Source organism: Hyla sarda, chromosome 2, assembly GCF_029499605.1.
Source record: "Hyla sarda isolate aHylSar1 chromosome 2, aHylSar1.hap1, whole genome shotgun sequence".
In the NCBI taxonomy this organism is placed as follows: Eukaryota; Metazoa; Chordata; class Amphibia; order Anura; family Hylidae; genus Hyla; species Hyla sarda.
The window spans coordinates 458,072,583-458,095,397 of NC_079190.1; the positions used below are offsets into that span (position 1 = coordinate 458,072,583).

The 22,815-nt window shown below is 40.3% G+C and overlaps 1 protein-coding gene across 1 annotated transcript in view; it reads right to left on the minus strand.

Moving 5' to 3' along the window:
- LIPI (lipase I) overlaps positions 1-22,815 on the minus strand; it is an 80,230-nt gene that overhangs the window by 43,474 nt on the left and 13,941 nt on the right. The window contains exons 2-4 of the mRNA XM_056559381.1: positions 12,844-13,223; positions 1,290-1,398; positions 922-1,023 (exon numbers count right to left, since the gene is read on the minus strand). Of these exons, the coding sequence (XP_056415356.1) occupies positions 922-1,023; positions 1,290-1,398; positions 12,844-13,223 (591 nt within the window). The remainder of the gene's footprint in view (positions 1-921; positions 1,024-1,289; positions 1,399-12,843; positions 13,224-22,815) is intronic.

Below are 22,815 nucleotides of genomic sequence, written 5' to 3' on the forward strand. Positions count from 1 at the left end.
ATGACCCTGTGTAATAGGGCCAGCGATCAGCTGATGTATGGGCAAACATACTCTTTTTGGCTGATCGCATCATTTGACTTGTCAAAAAATTAATGGCCATCAGGAGGACATCTCTGCTTGTAACAGGGGGATGTGTGGCCGACAACTGACGACAGCAAAGGGCCCCTACTGTTCCATGTATTACCTGGCTGAAGTAAAACTTAGGGTGGCCAATAAGAAGCCAAGCTCACACAATATGTAAATGGTACACACGGTTTTTCACCAAATCCTTTCAACCAGCCAGGGAGACAGACATAAATTGCTGTTACAGAAAGAGACAGAATTAAAGGAGTATTACGGCTTTATACATCTTATCCCCTATCCAAAGGACAGGGGAAAAGATGTATGATCGCAGGGGTCCTGCTGCTGGGACCCCCCGCGATCTAGGTGCAGCCACCAGCATTCTGTGCAGGGTGTTGCCTCCAAGACATGACATCATGGCCGCGCCCCCCCGGTCCCGGAGACATCGCCCGTCACAGAATGCTGGGTGCTGCATCGAGATTGTGGGGGTCCCAGCAGCAGAACTCCTGCAATCATACATCTTATCCCCTGTCCTTTGGATTGGGGATAAGATCTATAAAGCCGGAATATCCCTTTATTTCTTTTTACAGAAGGGCTTGGACAGAAGTGTCATCATAGAAGGAAATTTCTAATTTCTTACTGCTTTGTTAAATATAGAACAACTAAGAACACAGTTTTACCTATTATTCTTTGACCTCAAGGATTCTTTACAAAATGAGAGATTTGTGATATCCTATTGATCGTAAATACAATATAAGTGCAATTGTGACCCATAATAAATAATTATATATCTTTACACAATGATACAATGTGCTGTCTCTTTGGTAGAATAGATTTGTTTATTATGTATAATAGACTTACCATCAATGTCAGAATGGATGACATCTACGAACTTTGCATCACTATAATGCAATCTGTCTTCAGGCGATTTCCCATTGAATAAAGGTCCAGCAGGATCCAGTCCTACAATGAAAAAGAATGAGAATATCCAATAAGGTGATAATGTTTCTCTAGTACGTGCAAGAAAGATTTCACCTTCTTTGTAAAAAAAAAAATTAAAAATTTGTGTAAATTATTTGAGAATTCTAAAGTTCAAAGTTACCAGACTAAGAGGCAAAAAATGCTGGTGGCTATTGAGATACTGTGTACAAAGGGCATCAAAGGTCTTATTGTAATTATTTAGTCATCAAAATGGAAAAAGAACAGTTAACATGACAAAAGGGAATCACCTGTTATTCGGCCAAGTGAACCATTGTACATTTTCCCAACGAAACCAGAAATATGCGCCCCGAGGCTGACTCCTATCATATAGATGGAGTCCAGCGATGCTCCGTTGTCCTGTAAAAAATACATATAGTAAAACATTAAAAGACGACAAGTGGTTTCTAAAAATAAATAAAACTAATAAAATAATAATATTACGTAGCAATATAGGAGGGGTAGAACGTATATACACCGCACCCCAAGTTTGGTTCTCCACCAAATTAAGGCTTACTAGGGTAGCAGACCTGGGGTATAAGAGCAGGATACTGACATCTTGGCCAAGAAGTTTTTATATATATATTTATTTATCTTTATTTTTTTATTAACATTTTTGAAACGTTTACAATTCCAAAGACGAGGGATTGGCACCCCTGATGAAAGTCATGACTGTGAAACATGGCACATAAGAAGTTCATTGTTTTGTGCAGTGGTTCATGCAGATGATTAAGCGCTTCTGTATGAGAGGGATAACTAGCAGGATGTGCGGTCCTGCAATTTGTCCGAGGCCTGTGCAATGGTGCAGGAGGGACAGATTTGGTCAGGTCATGTATTAGGAATAGGCGCACGTGGCAGCATTTTAAAAACCTACTTGTAAAAGTCTACTTGTTTCATGTAAGGCGTTAAACTAATATTTCCCATGGCTCGTGTGATTCATATGGCTCGCCTGACAGGCTCCCAGTTTATCTTCCAGCTCAAATATAAAATGCATATAAAAATGGAGTTTATAAATGCCTTGCATTACTTATTACTGATTCTGAGTAACAGTCTTTATTACGGTACATCTGCACGTGGTGGATTTGCTTTAATAAGCCTCATTCACAAATGGGGATTTTTAGCACATTTAAATGTTTACTTTTGCATATTTTGCACCAATATCCACAGCAGAAAATCTGCAACAAATCCGCACCAACACCTGCAGAATGCTTTCTTTGTGTGAACATATTTATAGGTTATGTTCACACTGGAATTCAACAAGGAGGATAGCCTTACTGAATTTCCCGGTGGATCAGCGCCCTTTCTTCTCACGTGTATAGGAAGATTGGGAAAGATAATTGATGGCCAATCAAACAGTTATACAAAAATGCTTGGCCACCATAATTCCTAGCAACATTAGTACCATGCCATAACTTACTATAGTGGAAAACAATGTATAAGTACTCTAGAACATTACATTGGCCATGACTCAAGATCAATATAAGTAATAAAATGTACAGATGTATCCGGCATCATCTTAATCCCTAGAGGGTTAATATACAGTGGTCTCTCAAGTTACAATACGAATTGGTTCCAGGACGTCCATTGTATGTAGAAACCATTTTATGTTGAGACCAGAACTCTATGGAAACCTGGTAATTGGTTCTGAAGACCCAAAATGACATCCAAAAATAGGAAAAAGTGAGGATTAAAGTAGAAAGATAATACAGAGATCCCTCAACTTACAATGGCCTCAACATACAATAGTTTCAACATACAAGGGTCTTTTCTGGACCATCGTAAGTTGAAACCAGACTCAACATTCAATGTTACGGACAGTCCAGATCTGTGAAACGCGTCAATGGCTGGAAGAACAGACCAATCAGAATGGGCATTTCACTGGTAAAAACCCCTGTATTACTGAAGTGTATGCACTGACTGGTGTCTGGTAGCGCCCCCTACAGTACAGGGAGGTATTACATGTTCTGTACTCTTTACCTGTACCAGGGTTAGCTGCTCCTTTGGACACCAGGTGGGGGCAACTCCATTACTTTTTTTTTTTTAGGACATTGCCCGTACTGTACAGGACCCCGAAGAAGAAGCTCCTGTCCTCTACATAGACCAGTGTTTCCCAAGCAGGGTACCCCCAGCTGTTGCAAAACTACAACTCCCACCATGCCCGGACAGACTTTGGCTGTCCGGGCATGCTGGGAGTTGTAGTTTTGCAACAGCTGGAGGCTCCCTGCTTGGGAAACACTGACATAGACAGTGATTACAGCTCCCAGCAGATCTTTATTACTTTTATATGTAAGGATTTGCTTTATCTATATTAGTTATCTACTTTTTCTTTAATCCTCACTTTTTCCTATTTTGTTGGATGACATTTTGGTGCCTTTAGAACCAATTGCCAGGTTTCGATAGAGTTCTGGTCTCAACATACAATGGTTTCAACATACAATGGTCGTCCCAGAACCAATTAATATTGTAACTTGAGGGACCACTGTACAAATAAAGCAAATTTTACATATAAAAGTAATAAAGAGCTACTGGAAGCTGTAAATCACTGTCTATGTAGAGGACAGGAGCTTCTTCAGGGTCCTGTACAGTACACGCAATGTCCTAAAAAAGTAACATGGAGCCACCTTAACCAGGTGTCTAAAGGAACAGCTAACCCCGGCACAGGTACAGAGTAGTACAGAACATGTAGTCCCTCCCTGTACTGTAGGAGGTGCTACCACACAGCCAGTCAGTGCATGCACTTCAGTAATACAGGGGTTTCTTGAGTGAAATGCCCATTCTGATTGGTCGGTTCTTCCAGCCATTGACAGGTTTCACAGATCTGGACTGTCCGTAGCATTCTATGGGGAGTCTGGTTTCAAGTTACAATGGTCCAGAAAATATTGTAACCTAGGCTATTGTATGTTGAGAGATCACTGTATTGTAAGGCACTACTAAAGTCGAGATAAGTTATCATAACACATCACACAAACCTCATTTTAACATGAATCCTCAATTATTGGCCTTATCGGGATTCCTGGTGCATTGGGATATCCAAACACAATACCTTTTCTGTAGTTTTCTACAAGTATTTTTCCCTATGTTTTGCTTTTATCACAACTGCTCTGAGCTGTAGGATTTTCCTCAGCCTAAATCCACCACATTTTCTGTGGAAACATTAATAAATATGTTGAGATTGTCAGGGACACGGTCCCTTTCTGGACGGCCACACCCCTTTTTTTGCATATTCTGGCGCAGAAAGAAATTGTGGTGCAAAACCCACAAGACAGGTAGTAAATCAGAGCCATTGTGTATTAGGTTAACACACTCAAGATAGGAACAATAAAGTGAAGTAGCTCGGCACTGCTTACTTCTGCATACCCGAAAGGATACCTTAGTAGAGTGTAGTAGGACACTGTCTTTTGTAGTTCAGTGGTGCTCAGACGTCATGCAGTAGTCAATAACTCATATGGCAAAGATGAAAGAAAAAACGTCAGCAACTCACCAATTCTTCTTTCTTGAGCTTTATTGCAAATACTCACATATTACAAATGTGGTGTCCCGGTACCATATTGCATACCGTACTTTGTATGGTGGTCCCCAAAGTCAGAGTAACTACGCTCAGGTAGGGTCCCCCAGGTTGGACAATCCCTAGTCGCCTCTCCTCTATGCTAATTTTGTAATGTATATATTTAATAATAATGTATATTTAATATAATGTATAGTATGCTTACCTTGCTAGCGTCGCAGGACCTTCAGTCATGTGACCATGTTAAATCCTCTATAGTATGTTGGAGGACCTTTGGAGGTCCTTGGGTCACATGTTACCCATAATGCTATGTAAAAGTGATTGACAGCAGTATCGGACCAATTAGCTCTAGTCCAGCCCCTGCCCATATAAGGGAGCTGTAGCCAATTATCGCTCTCTTGGGTTGCTGCTCTCGTGGATGCCGGACTAGCAGGACGGATCTGCGCAACTTTCAAAGACAAGCTAGGCCTGAAAACCTACCGGCCTCAGCTGAACTAAACCGTGAGTTCTAAACTAATCCCCGCTAAAGCTAGCGTGACTACTGGACCTCAACTAAATCCCCTAAATCCAGTGGAACAGCGCATATCAGTTTAAAGACTCAAAACTGCTTAAGGTCCCAACCTTTTTCAATCTCCAAGAGAATTTGCATTTGTAGAGACTGTTCCTGTTGTGAAGTTGCATAAAATCTTCAGTAAAAGTTCCAACTGTTTTCAGCAAACTCTCCGGTTGTGGACATTCCATTATTCTATACCTCCCTATCGCTCTTGGGAAGGGTGGCGGTGGAAAAGCATTACAGAGGAGCCCTCACCCTGGCGTCACGTATAGCAAGGGTTAATCAGACACCGTTTAGTCACCGCACAGCTACACCCCATATACCCAACTCCCCCAGGCTATCACACAAACATGTAATGGGGTGGACGTGTCCAGGGGGGGTACAGTAGGCGATAGCGGCTGTTTCGCACTGGAGTAGTGTTTCGTCGGGCCTCCAGGAGGCCCGACGAAACACTACTCCAGTGCGAAACAACGGCCGCTGTAGCCTACTGTACCCCCCCCCCCTGGACCCGTCCACCCCCTTACATATTTGTAATATGTCAGTATTTGCAATAAAGCTCAAGAAAGAAGAATTGGTGAGTCGCCAACGTTTTTTCTTTCATCTTTGCCATATGAACACTCAAGATAACAATGGCTACATCTGCGTATACAAATTTATATATCAGTTATGAAAAAGTGAGCATGCTTTATATTACATTTAAGGCTTTGTTCACATATCTATTAGTTATAAACAGAAAACCCAACACTGACATATCACACAATGGACGCCACTGTCCATTGGGTTCCACTAGTGAACTGTTTTGATCAGGAAAAAAAAACGACTGCATTCAGCCTCATTTTTACTGTGAAAAAACAACGGTATCTGCTACAGAGGCTCCTAGCACCAAATGTGAACAGAACGATGTCGTTCTCACGGGATACAGCGCTGATGCTGGACGCACATGACGCAGCTATACATTTCTCTCATTACCTTTTAACATACACCTGACTCATCTGGTTTTCATATAGTGATCCAACATTACACGTCTCACAACCAAGAGAACCTGCTTGTGACTCATTGTAAATTCCTCCATAGTTAGTAGTAGGAAAGCACCTCTGTCATAAAATGGAAAGCTATATTGTTTACTAGTCATCTGTCTGCAGGAATGTTTGGGCTGTGAGAAAGAGAAAGGGAGGGACAGAGAAGGGGAGAGAGAGAAAAAAAAACTAACTTCTTGACTTTCCGAACTTTACGGTTTTCAATGTTTGAGGTAGGATGGGTATTGAGGAGTTTGACTGATGGTGGTTGGACATCCCATTGATCAGCAGTTGGGATCCTATCGATCAGCAGGGCAGTGGTAGAAGAGAGAGCACTGTGTCCCTTCAAAATATACCAATATTTACTTGGATTGGCACACAGAAGCATGCCAATACAGGGGAATAGGGCTAAGCTAAAGTACCACCCCTGCCAATTGTACATTGATGGACTACCGAAAGAATAGGCCATCAATGTGATCTCTCGGAAATACTAAATAACTTAGACCAATTTCCAGCTTATCTGTGCATTTCCCCATTAAATTCTGCTGTCTGCTACATGAAATCTAACAACCACAAGATCTTATCTCAGCTCTAATCCCTGCTGTCTAAGCCTTTAAATAGAATTGCATTCTCATAACAGGAAGACAGAAGAATTTGGAATTAACTTTAGTTGTAAACAGAGAAGAAAGAGATTTGTGCATCTCAAGATCCATGAAGCATATTAGGAGTAGAGATGAGCGAACTTACAGTAAATTCGATTCGTCACAAACTTCTCGGCTCGGCAGTTGATGACTTATCCTGCGTGAATTAGTTCAGCCTTCCGGTGCTCCGGTGGGCTGGAAAAGGTGGATACATTCCTAGGAAAGAGTCTCCTAGGAATGTATCCACCTTTTCCAGCCCATCGGAGCACCTGAAAGCTGAACTAATTTATGCAGGAAAAGTCATCAACTCCCGAGCCGAGAAGTTTGTGATGAATCTAATTTACTGTAAGTTCGCTCATCTCTAATTAGGAGTCTTCCAAATGTAGCTCAAAATAATAGGGGTCTTAGACCCCGACCAATTGAGAGAACGAGCATGGATGGGTGCACATTGTATGTTTAGGGCTGTGTCATGTGACTAGGACAGGATCAAAATGTAAGTCTATAGTGCCACCCTGGTCTCGTAGACACAGAAAGGAAATGAAACACATGGTAGTGGGCTTTTTTCCTGTTCATTCTCAGGATCAGTTTGGGTTTGAACACTCAGACCCCCATCTGAAAAAACTTTTGAGATCTCCCTAGGACATGTGAAAAGATTTTTGACAGGTTCAGTTTAAACTTTAAACATAAATCTTACAAATAATATATACAGACCACATGAATGACGTGTGGCCCGGTAAAACAAGTTTGGCATATGTTGGTCAAATATGCCAATTTTGACAGGAACGACCAACAATCTAACATGCATGATGGCCTCCTGATACTTTCCAATTCCAATAGTTTTTTAGAGAGATATTACAGTGCCCTGGTCATCTGGTAATGGCTGTCTACCTTCTCCCGGCAGAACATTCAAGTGTACAGGAAGATCAGAGGAGATGAACTCCATCTATTGTGGCCGGCTTTAGATTTTATTATGTAACAAGATGTAACTTCATTATGGTATAATCCAAATGGACGGGGTTTTGAAAATTAAAGTATGGTGTAGATTTGTAAAGGGGTATTCCGTTGGAATTTTTATTTTTTTTTAAATCAACTCGATCCACAAAGTTAAATAGATTTGTAAATTAATTCTATTAAAAAATCTTAATCCTTCCAGTACTTATTAGCTGCTTAATACTACAGAGGAAATTCTTTTCTTTTTGGAACACAGAGCTCTCTGCTGAATCACAAGCACAGTGCTCTCTGCTGACATCATGACCACAGTGCTCTCTGCTGTCATCTCTGTCCATTTTAGGAACTGTCCAGAGCAGCATATGTTTGCTATGGGGATTTTCTCCTACTCTGGACAGTTCTTAAAATGGACAGAGATGTCAGCAGAGAGCACTGTGCTCATGAGGTCAGCAGAGAGCTCTGTGTTCCAAAAAGAAAATAATTCCTCTGTAGTATTCAGCAGCTAATAAGTACTGGTAGGATTAATATTCTTTAATAGAAGAAATTTACAAATCTGTTTAACTCCTTTAAATACTTATTCAGCTCATTGTGTGCCACAAAATTCTAATCTCTGATGAATCCACAGCTATTATATTAGATTTGAGGAGCAATGTGTGTCCTACATAGAAAAAGCAAGTTGTGAGCCCAGGCAGAGCTGGAATCACCAGTATAGCTATACAAGGGATTCCTGATGACCTTTGCTAAATGACTTTTGTTCCATGGAAGACCTGAAAAAACTATTTTAGATTACAACGTCAAAAGTTAAAAGGACAATCGACGATCATTTCTTTTGTGATCTGTTGCCTATTCTACACTTTCATTGTTGCCATTTGGCACAACTCGTCAAATACAGTACAAAACATTGACCAAAAAAATAAAAATAAATGGCAGCTCAAAATAATGGCCGATAGCTGCCTTCTTTTGTGGTATTCGAAAGGGACAGATTGTGATTTTAAAAAAAAATGGTCTCCATTAGAAGCGTTGCTTTCGGGGGTTAGATAACACCTCTGCACATACAGAGCAGATGGAACATAATAGTCATCTGCCAGTATGCTACAGAATTTGACAAATAAAAATAAAAATAAAGAGAGATCATCCTATTACCTCAGTATGTAATCTGCCCAGGTACCTTCAAAATCTGTTGGACAAACAAGCTTTTGAAGGTACCCAGGCACCAAATCTTACAGAGGCCCCGTAGCATTGTAGGCTTTGTACATTCCAGCATAAAAGGTATTTTCAATAGGAAGAAGTGAGGCCCCCCCACACTGCTGAGACTCTCACCAAGTCCGAGAATGCCTGAAAATACACCAACCCTTAGCTTAGCTTTTTGATGTTTGTGTAAAGTAAACTTTCAGTAAATGTGACCTGCACAAAATGTATCAAATGCCCTGCAACCATTTAATAAATTTGGTGCTCCTACACATTACCAGCACACAAAAAAGGTGTAGAAAATGCTTCACCTACTACGATTTATCCCACCCTGTGCTCTTGAAACCAGTTGGGGGGGGGGGGGGGGTGCTCAGTTGTCTGACCCCCACCGATTTCCTAGACATCTCCTATTCTGCCTGCCTTGTGAAACGAGACCCCTTCACACACACAATAAATATATTATATATATATATATATATATATATATATATATATATATATATATATCAACAGTAGTTAAAAATTCTGTTATTTTACAGAATATCAACCTTTTTTAGTTTTCTCAAGCAGCCGAATAGAAGGTTCACAGAATTCCTGCATCTAAAAATAACCGGAGGATTTCACAGCAGGATGACCACATAGCGTGAGCAGACAGACCAAAACTCATCGAGTGGTAGCACAAGGAAACTCTGTTGTGAGCAATTCATTCAATACTCACGGCCTATTGCATAATATGAGAGTTAGAGATGTCATATCGAGTCAAGTTTCTGTCAGTGAAAATGCAAGAAGATTCAAGTCTGGTATCAACCAAATGTACACTGATCACAGGACTACGCAAAATATTCAGACCGTGATCTGACAAAACCCCTACAACTCATGTCATTTTGGGTTTGAAGATACAAGTGCTGTAAAACGTGACATGAATGGGGGAGGGGGGGGGATTTAAAGGGGTATTACGCGATTTTTTTAATTTGACTGTGCTCCAGGGGCTGTAAAGTTAGTGTAGTTCATAATATAGTGTTTGTACCTGTGTTTGATGGCTGGTCTCGCAATCCTTGTGTGATTTTTGCCCCAATGTTTATTTTTAGCAGCATACAAAAAGAAGTGTTGTCTCAGCTTTTCCCAGGTTGCAGTGCAGCCTGATACATTACATCAAGAGTCAAGGTGTTGAAAGGGAGCCTGTCTGTATTTCAATGGGTGGAGCGACTACTGGGTGAGAGGGGGGGGAATCAATTTCCACAGGGCTTCAGGAAATTGTCCCAGGTGTGCTTCAATGGGTGGGGTGGCTGATGTGCAGGAGGGAGAAATGTGACCTTACACTTACAAATAAGGGATCCTGGGACTTGTAGTTGGCAGAAAGGAACTCCAACAGCAATTTTACAAAAATAAAGTAGCAGATTTAGCCTCAAGACAAGCACGGAGCCTTCCTAATGTCCATTACTGTCTGGCAGGCAAATAATAAAGTCACTTTATTGTGGATAACCCCTTTATCATTCCTCAATGATACCAGGTTTGAAAGTAACTATTTTGAAGTACTGGAAATCATTCCTGGTGAGCAGCAAGATCAATAGGATGGCCCAAAAGGTCTTTGTGCCTCCACAACGATCAAATGATCCATAACACTTATCCAATCAACAAAAATTCTGTAAATATATTATACTTTTATAGCATGTTTGGAAATTGGTAGCGATAACAGATTATTAGGGGTACTGGATCTATACAAAGAACTGGAGAAGACCCTTAGTTAACAACAATTGCTAAATTGCCTTCGCTGGTCACATTGGATTGCCCAAGGGTGTAAAAAGACCCTTGTGGTAGTCCTATAGGCCAGAGCCTATGATCAGACATACATGTAATGTGAGATATATATATAGATATATATTATATATATAGATATATATAGATATATATATATATATATATATATATATATATATATATGTCATAATGCACAACTGTAGGGGAAACTGGGCAGGGTACAATCTGGGTCGGGTTTCCCAACTGGTGTGCCTCCAGCTGTTGCAAAACTACAACTCCCAGGGAATGCTGGGAGTTGTTGTTTTGCAACAGCTGGAGGAACACTGGTTAGGAAACACCAATCTGGGTAATAAGAGACAGCAAGCCTGGGAAAATAAAATCCTCTGTGGTTGCACTAAAAACAGAATGTGGGTGCCATTTAATGGGAAAAGGTTTTTGTATGCAGAAAACTTGTTCCATCCTTGGCCAAACAGCACAGATATTATGTGAAACATGGTGACACAAAGGGGAGACATGGAGGCAAACACCACTGTTGACAGCATATGCAGAAAATGTCTACAACTGTCCTGTTCATCGCAACCCAGGAGTTTTAACTGCCCACACACCCTGAAGAAGCATAGCCAGTGAAACTTGCGTCGAGGTGCAGCATCTGTGGTCTAAATGCCTCAAATCATTTACTACTCCTATACACTTGTTATTTTGGCACTTAAGCTTAGTATTTTTTACTTCACAATGGAAATGGGTCAATAATTAATAATTCGTGTTTTTTTTTTGTTATATGTATGGTAACATGTGATTGTCATGTTGCACTTGCTTAGCTTCTGTTTTAATAGTTTTTATTAATTTACTGTAACTATGTTAAATATACATTTTATCTGGTCGAGTGAGCTGTCATTTTTGTAGGTGTTGCCTAAATGTTGCACGTCTATTATCAGCTGCTTGGTACCCCTGGCCTATTGTCCTCTAGTGACAAGACAACTGTAAGATATTTTCTACTCAAATAAGGTGCCAAATTATGTCAGCTTTAGGCCATGTTCAAATGACTGAAAATGGGGGGGGGGGTCTGCCTGGAAAATGCAGGCGGGCATTTCGCATATTTGGATGCTTTGGTGAAGCTAGGATCTCTCAAATGCTCTGTCTCTATAGGCGGCAATGCATTTCTGATCATAATCCGAACAAACATTCAACAGTTCAATGTTTCTACAGATGGTGAAATTGGGATTTCCATGGAAGATGTTCTGCGGAATTCCACCTTAGCCTTCCACCTAGTAAGTATCCAGCATTCATAATTTTTTTTTTTTTTTTATCAAAGTGAAAATATTCATAGAAATAGAAAGCATAGTGTGGTGTCCTGGTACAGGTCATGGTCCTGTACCATCTCTAGGTCCCCTCCGGAAGAGTCCCTGCAGTCCATAGGGCTCTCCTGCGGGGCTCACCCCTTGCTCACCTTCTGTTAATGCATTGTAAATGTGTTGTGTACATATTGTTCATTATAAATAAAGTTGTACAAATGTATAGAGGTTAGTCATGTGACCCTACCCAGAGTGCCATGGGCACAGGAACCACAGGCTTAGCAACCAATGGGCTTTAGTCCAGCCCCCCTACTATATAAGGGGCTGTAGTCTCTAATCTCTCTCTCTCTCTCTCTCTCTCTCCCTCCCTCCCTCCCTCCCTCCCTCTCTCTTTCTTAAATCCTGGATTCATAAGAAAGCACAATACCTGTACTATCTAAATTCATCTCATCTAGGCCAAAGCCTAAAGAACCTGCAGCCACTTCAAGTTATCAAGCTCTATGTTCAATTCTAGTGACTACTACTCAACACAAGAATAATATTAGTAGCACAGTGTCCTGTATAAATCATCTCAATACTATAAATCCCAGCAAGCCTGCATCCCGGTTGCCTCTAGAGAAACTGCATAACTGTAAAGACTGTTTAATAAGAATTTCAAGTAAAAGTTCCAGTTATTCTCACAATTCCTGCTGTGAACATTCCTTTATTGCCTGCCATCTCTGGGTTAGATGTCGGCAGGGCCTTATACCAAAACAACCACATCCTGGTGTCATGACTAATCAGGCGTTAATAACACCTTACCCCACAGGGTTAATACCACCAGACCCTGCTAGACCATTGCAACACCCCAGCACCACAATAGCAGAATATAAGGTAACCATTATGGTTCAGCACGTTCTCTTACCAACATTTTATCAATGTGATCTTTCAATATTTCCGCAACTTTCCTGCATTTCCCGGCAGCACTGTGATAGATGAGAGTTGTGGCTCCTCGGTTCCAATCCACTACGATTATATTGAAATCACCGGCAGAGAGCAGTTTTTGTACAATTTCATCTATCCACACCGGAGGAGACCCGGTCGGTCTGTACCCATGAGTGATAAAAATAGTCTTTCTGGAAGCATCCCAATACTTCTCGAAAGCCGTGGTATTCTCTTTGTTAAGGTCCCCTGCACAGTTTGCATTGTCTCTTGTGTATATTAACAATTGCAGGTGAAGATCAGTCCCAACAATGGCATGAGGTAAGTTTAGATCTGTGAATTCATGGCATGTTTCTTCGGAATCTGAAAAAATCAAGATGGAGAGGGGTTAGAAGTGATGTACTTATATAGTACAGATGATGTAGACAATCTCCTTCCATAAGGACCCATAGAGGGATGTCGTACTAACACAAGTTACTCTACAAAAGGTCTAACGTAGATAGAATGGAGTAATAAAGATATGATGTCAGAATGAAAATATTATACTTAGTCTGGAGATCCTTCCCCCCCAGGATCATGTGATTCTGAAGCTATCCATCACCATGACTTTTGTACAACTGCTTAGCTCCAGTTGCAATATGGGTTAAAGCTGTAGTCTACGACTTTACGAACACCTATAACAGCTATCAGCACAGTTTTTGTGAATGGACCAAGAGGACACAGCTGGTCATTGCCCATTGCTGTCAGAAATTCTGAAGCATAGGTTAGAGTTCCTCCTTTAGCAGAGAGCCAAATAAAGTGTAAAGTCTTCCAGGCCAATGGGCAAAGTAGCTTTCAACCAGAAGGACAACAGATAGTTGGAGGCTGCAACCCTATAAGTCAATGCTTCACCAGAGAAAGTAGTTAAAGGGGTATTCAAGGAATTTTTTTATTTGACTATGCTACAGGGGCTGTAAAGTTAGTGTAGTTCAGAATATAGTGTCTGTACCTGTGTGTGACAGTTTTCTCACAATTCCTATGTGTCTGTCGCCCCAATATTTAGTTTTAACAGCATAATGACATCACTAGTCGGGTGATCAGAGGGAGTCTGTCCTGCTTTAATGGGTGGAGCGACCGCTGGGTGGGAGGTAGATCACTTTTCAACAGCTGTAGGCACCTTGATTAGAAAACACTGATCTATTGCACTGAAGGGATCACAGGTGTGTTTCAATGGATGGGCTGGCTGATGTGTGGGAGGGAGGAAAGTGACCTCATACAAACTATGGAACTATGGGATGTGTAGTTTAGAGAATGAAATTCAACAGGAAATACACAGTTCTGGCAGGTATGTACTACTAAAATCCCCTTATGGTGGATAACCCCTTTAACAAAGAGGGGTTTACTGTTTTGGGGTTCTTCAGCTTCCCACCAAAAGGTAGCAGCAGAGAACAAGCTCTCTTCCTTCCAGTGTAGGGCTACTTTGCATACCAACTACAATACCCATCATGTCCCGACAGCTGAAGGTCATAAAAAAAAAAAAAATAATAATAATTTTGTAGTAGCAACAATATTGGCACCAAAGAGCTACTTTGCATATTCTTCTTCCCAGAGTTCTTAGTAAAGCATGGATGGCCTATAAGTCTCCACAAGCCGGTTTGATGCTCTCCTCAGGGAGAAACATTATTGCTCCAGCCCTATCAGACAGGACTCTCTGTAGCCAGTCAGCACCCTGCTCTGTACTGATAAATGGCAAGAATTCAAAACAGTTGTCTACAGATTGGCCACTTCTGCTTCTGGGAAAAATTGTCAGGCATAGCTAATTAAATCCCCAGTCATGTTCTTGGGCATCTTAAAGTAACCCAAACATTGGTTGAAAGAAAGGCTACCTCCAAAAAGGTATAACCAAAAAAAGTTAGGACAAATTCCTCAAATATCAACAATAGCTTACATAACAATATATATCCCCCAAGATAATTAAGCTAATAAACGAAAAACCACACAGTATAACTATATTAAAATTCACTTTTATTAGTAGATAATGCAACCAAAAATAACTATAAAAACATAAACACAATTAATAGACATATTAAAATTTGATGGGGGAGCTAGGATCACATAACATGATTGATGTCAAGAATTACATACAAAAATATACATGATAGTTATAACAATAAATATGACAGCCTTTATGTTAGTATCTCTATAAATAATCAAAAAATATTGAGTCATGTGTTCACATAATAAATGCCAATTGGTGCTGATGGTCGATAGTGGCACAAAAGTCAGTTAATAATGCGCATATATATATATATAACAGTGCAATGACTATAACAGCATAAAAGACTAAATTAAAGTGCACATAGTTATTATTTCACTCAACAGACTGACATTATATATATATAATATAGCAGCAAATAGCATTAAAGTGCATATGTTGTTATTGCACTAAAAAACTGGCAGTATATGTAATATAGCAGCAAATGGCATTGGGCATAAGGAGTTAATAAAGTGCATCAGTATGGCAGTGAACGGAAGTTAAAAAAAACGCCCAAAAGGGAACAATGGTGCAAAGAGATACAAATGACAGTCCTCAAATGTCAATAATAATAAAGAAAGTGCTGACCAAGGATCCCAAGCTCCCCCACCTCACCCTCCAACGCCACTGCTTTGTCCAGAAGCGGTGAGGTGGGAGAGATAGGGGGGGCCCTTTATACCTCCAAAAGGTGGCCTAAGAGAGCTGCTTTGCATATCTTTCTTTCAAGTCTACAACTGTAACGTACTAGTGATCACAAACCATCCATACTACCTAACTGGAGAAGTTCGTTATAACTAACTCCTAAGCACCCCTTATAGGCAGCATTTATAGAAATCTCTATACTATCAATAGACAGTGGAAGACGCCTTTCTGATGTAGTAACATCCATCACATCAGTCTTCCTATGTGTCCTAACCTAAAACAATGGCTATTGGGTTTTATTTAGAGGCAATTGTAACCCTATAAAAACATATAGTTACGAAACTGTATGACATCAAAAGAACCTGTATTCTCTTGGCAACTCCATGGGGAGCCAAGGGATTATTCCCTACCTTCCCATCTTCTCCCCTATTATACAAAACTGCCCTGGTGATAAATGGTCCCATGGGTACTTCTCCTACCATAAAGAGGTAAAAAAGGAAAAAAATATACATATATAATGTTATCCAATAGCTATACGTATTACAATACATTTAATCCAGCATTTGTTGGATCTGAGAAACTATCCATTGGTCAGTATCCCATGAAGACCCAGTGAATAGAGAGGGAAGACAATATGTGAGGTTATACAAGTCATTCTCCGGCCACTTTCACACAGAGTTTGGTATGTCCTACCCGCTTAGATCAGGCTGGTACGGTACACACCCATGATGACTATAAAGGACGCTTCTAACATAATATTAAAAGCAAATAAACTTACATTGGCTCGTGTAGAAAATGAGTTGTTGGTAGAAAATGTCCTAAATTACTCTTAATCAGTGGCTCGTGAATTGGCGCCGTGTGTGTAGCAACAGTTTTAGACAATCTGTATTGTCCTGATACATCCAACACGTATATATATATATATATATATATATATATATATATATATATATATATATATATATATATAGAGAAACATCTTCAAGAACACGAGTGTTGTGGAATGTTGTAAGGAATGGTAGCAAACAACCTTGTTCACAACTGGGGGGGTTGTTACACTGTACAAGTCTTGACAATCCTTTGTCGGTTTAAATTGCCTACACTTCAGGCTCACAGCGCTAAAACATTGTAACATACTGCAGCTGTGTGAGAGCACAACTGTATTTTAAAAACACTAAATCAAAGGTTATTGCTATTTACTGACAGCAAAGAGAAACATGGAAATGGTGAAGAATTGCAACAGTGTAAGGCCATGTACCAATACATTATTATGGGTAGGTTCCTGAACCATAAATGGCTAAAAAACAAACATAGCCTCATGCAATTAATGGCAGTAAATATGACTGGAAACATAGAACGGAAAAAAAAAAAAAAAAAAAACTAAAGTAAAAAAAATTTTTTAGGAATTTGCAGAAATGTTGTTTTGTATCTTCCCAAGAACAAAAGGATCCAGCAGAAATTCAGCTTGATCAATCCTTCTCCCCCTGACATCATCTGTCGGGCCAGAATCGGGAGGCCCAATACATAAATCCTGTAATTTGTATAGGACTAAGAGTCAAATGGAGATTAATACTATCCAATATCTCATCAGGGTCTAGAGCAGTGGTCTTCAACCTTCGGACCTCCAGATGTTGCAAAACTACAACTCCCAGCATGCCCGGACAGCCAACGGCTGTCCGGGCATGCTGGGAGTTGTAGTTTTGCAACATCTGGAGGTCCGAAGGTTGAAGACCACTGGTCTAGAGGACGGATAGGTTTATTGGTCTTGTCTTGGGTCTTATTTGATTTACTGTAGAGACTAAAGATGGTTTCAGAAGTAAGGGGATGAAGAGTTTCACAAACTCTCCAGTCATCATGGAGGTCTGGACTGGAAGAAGAAGAAAGAAGGAGACATCGGGAAGAGATTTATTAAAACCTGCTTAGAGGAAGAGTGGTGCAGATGCCTATAGTAACCAATCAGATAGCTATGTGATAGCCTGGGGGAGTAGGGTATGGGGAGTGTAGCTGTGCGGTGACTAAAGGGTGCTTGTTAGCCCTTGCTATTTGTGATGCCAGGGTGAGGGCTCCTCAGTAATGCTTGTCCTACCACCACCCTTCCCAAGAGCGATAGGGAGGTAGATAATAATGGAATGTCCACAACCGGAGAGTTTGCTGAAACAATTGTAACTTTTACTGAAGATTTTATGCAAGCCTCATAACCGAAACAGTTGCTATACATGCAAGCTTTCTTTGGAGATTGACAAAGGTTGGGACTTTAGCAATTTAGAGAGTCTTTAGGATAATATGCACTGTTCCACTGGATTTAGGGGATTTAGTTGCGGTCCAGTAGTCACGCTAGCTTTAGCAGGGGGTAGTTTAGAACTCACGGTTTAAGTTCCGCTGAGGCCAGTAGGTTTTCAGGCCTAGCGTGTCTTTGCAAGTTGCGCAGATCCGTCCTGCTAGTCTGGCATCCACGAGAGCAGCAACCCAAGAGAGCGATAATTGGCTGCAGCTCCCTTATATGGGCAGGGGCTGGACTAGTGCTAATTGGTCCAATACTTGGGTCAATCACCATTACAAAGGATTATGAGTAACACGTGACCCAAGAACCTCAAAGGTCCTCCAACATACCATAGGGGATATTAACATGGTCACATGACCGAAGGTCCTGCGACGCTAAACAAGGTTAGTACTATACATTATATTAAATATACATTATTATTAAATATATACATATATTAAGAGTGTAGAATTAGAGTAGATAAGAGGTGACTAGGGGCTGTCCCACCTGGGGGACCCTACCTGATCGTAGTTACTCTGACTTTGGGGACCACCACACTAGGTACGGTATGCAATACGGTACCAGGACACCACAGCTTCTTTAATTTTTCAGAAGAGAACTTAAAAATGAAAGAAGCGATCTGATCAGTTGCTATGGGGTATCTACACAGGTTTTGGTAAATCTCCTACGTTTACATAAGAGAAGACGTCACCTGTGAGTCACTGGATTTATAGAGGAGCTGGTGTCTTGTCCTTTGTATTTCTCTGATGATTATAATTCCGGAGGAATGTTTTTATGTTAACATTTTTCCCCCAGGAAGTGTATGAATAAATTGACAACTGTTTGTTACCATATCCTCTTGTAAAGTGATTTGTCACCAGCAATTTCACAATGGAAATAGTAACACGAAGTTGCAGATTAAGTCATAACATTTGTAAGAGGAGTGAGGGCCCCATACATTAAAGGTGTCATCATTACCTGTCTATTTTAGTGGGTTTGGCCAACCATCTAATGTGTATGGAGGCGGAATAGACAATCTTAACCGTGCAATCCTTTCCCACCACCAAGGAAGTGTAACAGCGCTCTCTCTATTCAGAACATATAAACGCTTGGCCAAACATTGTGTGTGCTCGGAGAAATAGGGAGAAAGAGCTATATATGTGTGGGCTAATGGGGTCTGTGTGCCAGGGCAGCTTTTAATTTCTAGGATGGACCTGTTAAGGATAACAAACTAATATATGGTCATGAGGATTTACTAGGGGCCATTTCTGTTATTAAACTGCCTAACACATCTTTTCCTTCTCATTTTCTGCAAGAAGATGCTTATAATGTACTATGTCTTTCCACAAAATAGTTAGCCCCTTGTAGGTACAGTTTGTGACCTAGGTATGGTAGCTTCTCTTCTTGGTTAAAGAAGGACATTATATTATGAGACATAAATCTTCAGAAACTTCTCTATTACTACGGTAGATCTCTGCCCCACTAAGGTTGCCTATCCCTGGGGTATACGATCTGCTAAAGGCAAGCAACAAACAAACAAAAACAGTCTTACCTAAGTGAAAAACACATACCTACATAGTACAATTGAAAAAAAAAGGCACGTCCATCAATTCAACCAAAGAATGGAAGGCGATGTGGATACTGCTGTGGCAAAACCAACTCACAAATACACTCTGGGTCTATTCACAGGGCAGAATTTGTGCTTGCAGAATTCTGCCTCAAATGAAAGCCCACAGATTTCTATGGGATTCCACAATACTATTCACACTTCTGAATTTTTCACTTGCGGAATTCCGCGGAAATTCAGAAGTGTGAATGGGAGTGCGGAATCCCATAGACGTCTATGTGCTTTGATTTGAGGCAGAATTCCCCAAGCGGAAATTCTGCCGTGTAAATAGACCCTTTGTGTCAGCATGGCTTTAAATAATAATAGTATTGTTGATATTATTTATTTTTATAGCGCCCTTATTTCTAGAGTGCTGGACATATTATAGGGCCTAAAATACATGACGCAGTACTGTGAACCTGGAAAAGTAAAGGACAGACTGACCTAAAAGGCCCTGCCCATGGGGGCTTACATTCTACAGGGCTGACAGTAGGTGGAGGAGACAGCTGATATGGTTTCTTGATATCTGCTGGAATAGGCTTTGATAGATTAGAAAAAAAATCACTGAAAACTTTGGCCCTAACCCAGATCCACGTTTTTTGTTGCCTATACACTTGTGGGCAGTGGCTACAGACACCAGGGGAACATGCACCAGATCTTCTGTCCTTCGTCTTATGTGAGACACTTAACTGTATACACCTCATTGGACCATAAGGCTGCCATGGGTGCATTGCAATTGACATATGGGACATATAAGCAGTGGCATCATAGCTGGAAGAAGTTGTCATGCCGGTCTAGGTCAGATATAACAGACAGGGAAAGTTAAAGACTACAATCAGAGAAGTCATTACCCATGAGTCATTGGATTTAAGTAGCTATCCTCTGAATGCATCTGATCAATACCGTAGTTACTTGTCCAGTATATGAGAAATGTCAGCATCTGCCATAGGTATGCATCGGATGTACACATCTGGGACTCCCTGACATACATCTGATCTAGGCTAAGTTCACACATACTGTAATTCTTTGTCATATTTTGAGACATAATACGGACAAAACATGAATATTTTCCCTTAAGTCCTATCAGCAGCACACATACAATGGGGATCAAAAGTTTGGGCACCCCAGGTAAAAATTTGTATTAATGTGCATAAAAAAAGCCAAGGAAAGATGGAAAAATCTCCAAAAGGCATCAAATTATAGATTAGACATTCTTATAATAGGTCAACAAAAGTTAGATTTTATTTCCATCATTTACGCTTTCAAAATAACAGAAAACAAAAAAATGGTGTCTACAAAAGATTGGCCCTGCAGAATTTATAGCATGCACTGCCCCCTTTGCAAAGCTGAGACCTGCCAGTGTCATGGATTGTTCTCAATCATCATCTGGGAAGACCAGGTGATGTCAATCTCAAAGGTTTTAAATGCCCAGACTCATCTGACCTTGCCCCAACAATCAGCACCATGGGTTCTTCTAAGCAGTTGTCTAGAAATCTGAAACTGAAAATAGTTGACGCTCACAAAGCTGGAGAAGGCTATAAGAAGATAGCAAAAAAATTTCAGATGTCAATATCCTCTGTTCAGAGTGTAATTAAGGAATGGCAGTCATCAGGAACAGTGAAAGTTAAAGCAAGATCTGGAAGACCAAGAAAAATGTCAGACAGAAAAGCTCGCAGGATTCTGAGAAAATCAATTCAAAACCCACATTTGACTGCACAATCCCTCCAGAAAGATCTGGCAGACACTGGAGTTGTGGAACACTATTCCACTATAAAGAGATACTTGTACAAATATGGTCTTCATGGAAGAGTCATCAGAAGAAAACCTCTTCTACGTCCTCACCACCAAAATCAGCATGTGAACTTTGCAAATGAACATATAGACAAGCCTGATGCATTTTGGAAACAAGTTCTGTGGACCGATGAGGTTAAAATTAAACTTTTTGGCCGGAATGAGCAAAGGTACGTTTGGAGAAGAAGAGGAACAAAATTTAATGAAAAGAACATCTGTCCAATTGTTAAGCATGGGGGTGGAACAATCATGCTTTGGGGTTGTATTGCAGCCAGTGGCACTGGGAACATCTCACGAGTAGAAGGAAAAATTGATTCAATAAAATTTCAGCAAATTTTGGATGCTAACTTGATGCCATCTGTGAAAAAGCGGAAGTTAAAGAGAGGATGGCTTCTACAAATGGATAATGGTCCTAAACACACCTCGAAATACACGGGGGATTACATCAAGAGGCGTAAACTGAAGGTTTTGCCATGGCCTTCACAATCTCCTGACCTCAACATAATTGAAAATCTATGGATAGACCTTAAAAGAGCAGTGCATGACAGACAGCCCAGAAATCTCAAAGAACTGGAAGACTTTTGGAAGAATGGGCAAAGATACCTCAAACAAGAATTGAAAGACTCTTGGCTGGCTACCAAAAGTGTTTACAAGCTGTGATACTTGCCAAAGGGGGCAGTACAAGATATTAACTCTGCAGGGTGCCCAAACTTTTCCAGATGCAATTTTTTTTGTTTTCTGTTATTTTGAAAGTGTAAATGATGGAAATAAAATGTAACTTTTGTTGACATATTATAAGAATGTCTAATCTGTAATTTGATGCCTTTTGGAGATTTTTCCCATCTTTCCTTGGCTTCTTTATCCTGTCTATCCTAAGTATAGCCTGTTTTGTATACGGTTATCCAGTGTTTACTAAAACGTTAATGGGTTGCTGGGGTGGTAGAAAAATAGAAAAAAAAAAAAACTTATACTTACCTAGCCTTACTTTCCCACTGGTTCCCTGCAGCTCGGATTTGGCTCTGTCCGGTCCTCCAGGTTTATGCAGGACCTGCTGGCTAGGCCAATCACTGACCAATACAGGACTCCTATGTGTCCAACGATTGCCTGACCATGCAGGGCTTGCACCCACCGCTCTTCTCTGAAGCGGGACGAAGAGAGAAAACCAGGAACTGGAGCTGCAGGGAACCAGCGGAGGAGCGTGGCTAAATAGGTATATATTATTTTTCTATTTACCCAAAATTAAATAAGTTTAAAAAAATAAAAAAAAGTTGAAAATTTTCTGAAATTTTCAGACATTTGGGGGTTCAAAATCAAAAAGCTGCATGTGAGCACAGCCTTAAAATAGAGGTGAAGCACAATATGTGCTTGTGAGGAAGAAAAAAATTCCCCCTTTGGATTTCCCTATCCTAGTCCAAAATATACAAGAGCTTAGATAGGAGTTCTGCCATAAAAGCATAAATCATATGGTGCAGTACCTCCTCTAGAACTAGTTGGACACTAAGTTGTTGATTTTGTCATATATATATATATATATATATATATATATATATATATATATATACACTGAATCAGGAAATATATAACCATTAATTTATTAGAAAATACAGTATAGCAAGTAATGTAACAAAAAGTATCAGAAATA